Source organism: Rosa rugosa, chromosome 7 (genome assembly GCF_958449725.1).
Source record: "Rosa rugosa chromosome 7, drRosRugo1.1, whole genome shotgun sequence".
NCBI classification, from domain to species: domain Eukaryota; kingdom Viridiplantae; phylum Streptophyta; class Magnoliopsida; order Rosales; family Rosaceae; genus Rosa; species Rosa rugosa.
Genome location: NC_084826.1, coordinates 5,537,461 through 5,543,460, shown reverse-complemented (window position 1 = coordinate 5,543,460; position 6,000 = coordinate 5,537,461). Strand labels below are relative to the sequence as shown.

The 6,000-nt window shown below is 35.7% G+C and overlaps 2 protein-coding genes across 3 annotated transcripts; both read right to left on the bottom strand.

Moving 5' to 3' along the window:
- Positions 1 to 268: 268 nt before the first annotated feature.
- On the bottom strand, positions 269 to 1,153 carry LOC133722014 (wall-associated receptor kinase-like 20). Its single transcript, XM_062148800.1, has one exon. It carries the CDS (start codon positions 1,069 to 1,071, stop codon positions 397 to 399), a length of 675 nt encoding a protein of 224 aa, XP_062004784.1. The 5' UTR covers positions 1,072 to 1,153; the 3' UTR covers positions 269 to 396.
- A 1,250-nt stretch (positions 1,154 to 2,403) lies between these two features.
- Positions 2,404 to 4,908, bottom strand: LOC133721603 (single-stranded DNA-binding protein, mitochondrial). 2 transcript variants are annotated; one of them, XM_062148262.1, is made up of 6 exons: positions 4,747 to 4,908; positions 4,100 to 4,284; positions 3,586 to 3,791; positions 3,406 to 3,506; positions 2,885 to 2,944; positions 2,404 to 2,760 (listed from the first exon to the last, which is right to left on the bottom strand). In XM_062148262.1, the coding sequence occupies exons 1-6, from the start codon at positions 4,817 to 4,819 to the stop codon at positions 2,744 to 2,746; spliced, it is 642 nt and encodes a 213-aa protein (XP_062004246.1). In that variant the 5' UTR covers positions 4,820 to 4,908; the 3' UTR covers positions 2,404 to 2,743. The 2 variants fall into 2 exon arrangements, with proteins under 2 accessions (XP_062004246.1, XP_062004245.1); XM_062148261.1 differs by having other exon boundaries at positions 4,100 to 4,287; positions 4,747 to 4,907.
- Positions 4,909 to 6,000: the final 1,092 nt, after the last annotated feature.

Below are 6,000 nucleotides of genomic sequence, written 5' to 3'. Positions count from 1 at the left end.
ACATACGACTGATTTCTTAGGTGTCCGAAATAGCAAAAATTTCATTAATTTTACTCTTATTTCAAGAATGGAAACCATTTGTACAATGAAGAGGACTCACTGAATGTTTGGAAAGAATGTCTTTTCTTCTAGACTTTATTATACTGAGAACCTGAAATAAAAACAAAATGAATGCCGAACAGAAGAGATCGACGTGTTATCTTCTAAAATTAGGAAATATTGTACTTATACATGAACTTCATGCCATGAAGTCATGAACCATAAGCAATTGAAGACCAAGAGAAAGATAACATTATTAGCATAGCAGTAGGACATAAAGTGGTAACAACTCGCCAGGAAATGCATACATTTTATTAAGAGGAATGCAGTGAAGTACTGAACTGAGTGATCAATTGGTTAGTTAGGAGTCAACCATTGAAGCTCAATGCCATAGTTCCAGTTATCAACAGGATCTTGAGGTTGAATATCGACAACGGAAGTATAAGCAGTGCAGCCTCCAGACCTGACCCTGATCATATATGAAGTCATGTGGGAATCCTTCAAGAAATGGCAGCAAAGGGTACCTCTACACGCCTCAATCTTATCCTCAAACTGCCTGCAGAAGCTGTTTGAGGAACAATTTAGAGGCGAGCGGAGAATATTATCCGAGCAATTGAACAGCATCACGGTGTTACGAGTAGAAATGTTGAAGGGCAAGCGCTCATCGAGTCTTAAGCCTTGTGAAGAGAAATCTGAAGAATAACATGTAGGGGTGTTATTCTCTACTAAGAAATCAGGTGGGTGTATAATGAGCTTGTTGGCACTCGAGTCGATGCTGAGGATCTTGTACTTAAACCCTTCTGCTGACATGAACTGAAGTTCATTGCCATTGTTGCAGTAGATTTTATATCTAGGGTCTCCACAGCTATCATCAGTGCTAAAAGGGTATGGAACTTCTAGGCTACCACATTTTGGGCAGGCACCAAGATCAGCTGATACATGCCCAATTTTGGTGATCACGATCATAATCATGATCACCACAAATAACATCGAAATTGTTTCGAGTACTCTACTTCTAGTACTAGTTACCATAGTTAAAGCTAGCTAGATCAACTTAAACACACTAGAGTAGGTGCTCTATCGACAGAGTTGGCAAGAATGCTGAGAGCTCAGTCTCTATTTATGCAAAATTTCAGACATATAATACTGGTTATGTGTTACATCCATCAAGGCAGGTGTGCGGCAACGAGTGTCAGTTACAGAATTTCATTGAGTTAACACTTAACAGACACCTATACAAATCCTATTCACCTAAGGATTTAATATTAATGGCAGTACGGCACCCATGAATGGTGAAGCTAATTAGCTACTACAAAGCTGGCTATTTCATTTTTTATGTGTCATTCAATGGAACCTAACAATCTTAATGGGCATAGCTACAGCCTGCACATGGGTTGCTGTGGGCTATAACCCACCCATGTTTTAGAAAAATATTAATTTATAGCTTAATTTTGATTTAAAAATTAAATATAAAAAAGTAGCCTACTCTAAATAGTAATTTTTAATTAAAATATGTTAGTTAGCCCACCTCATTCTAAAATTCTAACTCTGCCTTTAAATGCATGTATGTATATACATACAATACATGTAACTGTAGATAATATACATGCATATAATGTATTGTATTGCTCCAATAGTCCTTTTCCTTCACTAACCAGAGAGGAATAACAAAGATGATAGTTCATCAAAAAAGAAAAGAAAAAAAAGATGATAAGTAATATGAAAAAGAATCATCTATTGGATTCTAGTGCAGTTGGTGTTTGTTCAAGCCAACAATTTGGTTAAGATGATTGGCACATCACTTTCCATTTTCAATAAAGTCGGTGCCATTTGCCCTTCGATGGTTCTAGTTCCTGAAGTGGCCTCTATAAAGAAGCATACATTTTGCCATTTTGGAAAGGACTAGAGCAAGGACAAAGGTTGTAGTGCTTGTAGTGCTAGAACAGTAAATTTAATATCATTAGAGCCATCAAATGTGCTATTTATAATTTTATATTAACAAATTGCCTAACATCAATGATATTTTGCTGCATATGTAAAATAATTGGCCATGTACAAAAAGTACTGCAGTTTGTGTCCCATATTGCAAATGAAGGGATCAAGCTAAACGGTACCATCCAGTCGATTCTTTAGAGAGAGTGTATTCACTCCCCACAAAACCCACATTTGCAATTTTACTATTTAATATCTACTACATGTATGCTCCCCTCAAAAATATAAGACAATATAAGATCCCCAAGACAAGCAAATTCAGCTGTACTGTAACTAGTGAGTAAAAAAAAAAAAAAAACAGAGCAGCAAGGAAAGATTGCAGTAAAGGCACTATTTTGATGAAGTTTAGGCATTTGCTTCAAGAGAGAAACAGAATAAGAACGAAGCCTCTCATTTAATTATGACTATTATGAATGAGTTGATGGAATGTGAACATTAAATAGTCTTTACATATCGATTTCAATGTTAAACACCGCTTCCTTCTCACAGAGAGACTGAATGGTAGATGACTTCATTCACTGGGGAAGAAGACAACAGTGAAGAGCAAGCTAATGAACCAAGGGATTATATTGACAAACTGAAAAATAAAACTCCAGCATTTTCCTTTGCCAGGTCACAGCCAACTAAGAAATATATCCCCCGTTTCCTACAAAAGTGGCTTGAGACGCTTTCCCTTTCCCAGGCTGAGGTTCCCCTAACGTGCCAATTAACACTAAGGTAAGTCTTCTCCTGCAAGTAACAGATGATCACATAGACCGATAGCAATGTCAGAAAAGTGAAATGGTAGAACTCGAACACATTGAAGTCTCACATGTGGGAGAAAGCAGAAAGAGCAGAAGTAAAAGGGACTTACGCAGATCATCCAAGGACATACTGCTGATGCTTTCTCCACTCTTTATAAGACGGATCTTCCCTGCAGGGTAAATCACACTACTAAGGAATTTCTGTGTTATTATATCAAGACAGTAAGTGAACATGTAGATGGTATTTTTCATTTTTCTTCTCTCCTTTTTGGAGCAGGATGGGAGTAATGGGGTAGGCCTTTCAAATCCTGCTCATATTGATATTATTCTTTCAACCTTTAGTTTCCATGTCAACACTTTCGACTGATGCAGAAGTTCACAATCTTAAGTTTTTGCCCATGTTTATTCAACTATTAACTAAACTTCAGACCTATGAACTTTAGATACATTCCTCCAAAAGTATGTATTGCAAGTTTGCAACAAAATATTGGAATGTAAATGTAACCGAAGCAAAAGTACATGTGAGAAACATAACTCTATCCAAACACAGCAGAATGACAAGATGGGATTTACCAGAGAAACACTAAATGAGGGGAAAAAAGAAAAAAAAATGTAGTTGTGGCTTCTATACCATCGTGACGAATGCAGATCTCTGGAATATTCTTAACTTCACCATTGATGCTATCATTGTAAACTCTAGTTTCGATGTCACCCTCAACATAAACTGATGAACTGCAGTAAACTTCCAACCATCAGAGAAACAATATATGCACAGTTTCATTTATCTTAGAAAAAAAAATCGGACACGTACTTCTTAACAAATTGTTTAACTGCATAAGCCCCAAGTGCGTCATTATGCACAGCAATTCGGTGCCACTGAGCAGGTCTTGGCAAGTCCTTTCCCAGTAATCTCTGGTCAAACATGCCCCCCGTCCCAACAGTGAAGATGGTTACAGTTCGGCCATTCCTCAAGATCTTCTGCACTGGGGATTGTCCAACTCTTCCACAAATAATTGCCTGCATAAATCAACACACCCAGTATAAGTATCAGATAGAGAAAATGACAGACATGAAATCTACAACATGGTCTGATTGCTCCCAAATGGCAGGAAGAACTTTCCACTCTGATGATTCATGTTGTTTCTGTATCCTAACATCCCAATGGAACCAAGAGGTTCTGTTAAGCTTAATATCTAGACCAAGTTCTTTATGAGACCCTAGTAATCTTACACGTTATGATGCAGTGCAGAGGTATTTGCAGGACATATGCGTCCACAAACACACATGGAATTATGGAAACTATAACATTCAACTGAGTAAAATACCTTGTGCACACCGCGAAATCCCCAACCCCTCTTGGGATCCACACCTTGGGCTTGCATATTTGTATCTTTCAAGCCACCAAGAAAATCGTCAATATCTTCTTCGGCATCAACTTGTTTTGTGTCATTAGTGTCACTGTCGATTGAGCCGCTCGAGTACCATAACTTCGAGCTTCTTTGCCCGCCCACTGCTGTAAGTCAGCTCATGTTAACCATACACACCAAATGATCTATCTAAAACAATCAGTCTCCACACACACACAAACACAGCTACTAAAATCAACTTTCAGATTCTGAGTTTGCCTACTACTACTTCAGATAACTCCTCATAGAAAAAAAAAAAAAAAAAAAAGTGTAAAGCATGCTGGATTATAGTGAACATTCAACTCAGATTGATTTCTGGACTAAACCCATCAGTTGAATATCACTAATTCCAAATTATATAAAGCAGATGAACCAATGAGATCATTTAAGTTTGTACAAACTTGTTTAGGTGAGAAAAACCCATTTAACAGAAGTATGAACTAAACCCAAGAAACCCAGAAACAAAATAAGAGTAACAATCAGAAATGAGCCCTACAAATTACACATTCAAACATACAAATACACATAGATGGTATTTAGAGAGAGAGAGAGAGAGAGAGAGAAACCCAGTGAGGAAGTTTGCGAGGAAGGAACAGAGACTCTGATGAACTTGGAAAATCTCGCAGCGAGTGAACTCATTTTCAACCCGAAACTCTCAGAGCGACGGGGGAGGGTTTAGGAGGGTTTAGTTGTTACGAAGAGACCGAGAGAGGCAAATACATGAGATTAATTTTCTCTTTTATTTTATATTTTATTTATTTATTTATATAAATATCCTGTCATAGCCCAGAGAGTAGCTTAATGATATTCAGTTTCAACAAAAAAATAAATAAATTAGAACATATCCTAAAGATCATTTTTTTTTTTTTTTGAAAGATCTAAAGATCATGTTTTTTTTTTTTTTTAAAGATCTAAAGATCATGCTTTATGAATAATGAGATTAAGAAACATGACAATTTGAATATAAATGAAGTTATTCATGGTTTGGCACGTTGGGAGGTGTCATGGGGGCACTTTTGGAATACAATGATACGCAGACATGTTAAACCAATTTTTTCTTGAACTTCTCTTGTACCATGAACTCACTATCGTAGAGCACGATTTTTAGAACTTATTTCAATAGTCAAGGACCTCGAACGGATTTTTTTTTTTTAAGAATTTTATAACTCTCGCTTTGACATTGAAAAAAAAAAATTGCGTCATGATTCTTGAGTTCCATTAGTTTGAGAAGTGTTTAAAAATCATTAATTGAGGGTAAGAAATAAGAACATTTGATTTTGACTAAAAATCGTGTCCTATAGTCCACAGTTTTGGATAGAAATTATGGTAAAATTAAGAACTTTTTGCTATTATATATATTTTTAAAGTTCTTTAGTACCATAAACTCACAATTTTAGAGCATAATTTTTAGAACATATTCCAATTCATGGAACACCGGAACGTCGAATGAATTTCTTTTTGTGAATTTGTTGTTCTCTGGTTTTGAAAAATTGTAAAAAAAAAAAAAAAAAAATTCGTCATGATTTTTGAATCCCTTCAGTTCAGGAAGTGTTATTTAAATGTGAAACAAATTTTCATGAGAAAATAAGGATTTGGAATTAAAAAAAAAAAAATTTAAATCGTGTGCTAGTCTACAGTTCATAGTAGAAATTATGGTATTGAAAAAGTTTTTTTTTTTTTTAATTAATTAATTTATTTAAATTACACTGAAAGCGTGTTTTGCTGGAGAGGCGTAATAGTCATAGTAGGAAAAAATCATCTCAGATTTTGGCTCTGAAATGGCCTTATGAAGACAAAAACAATTTTGTGACTTGAGTGAT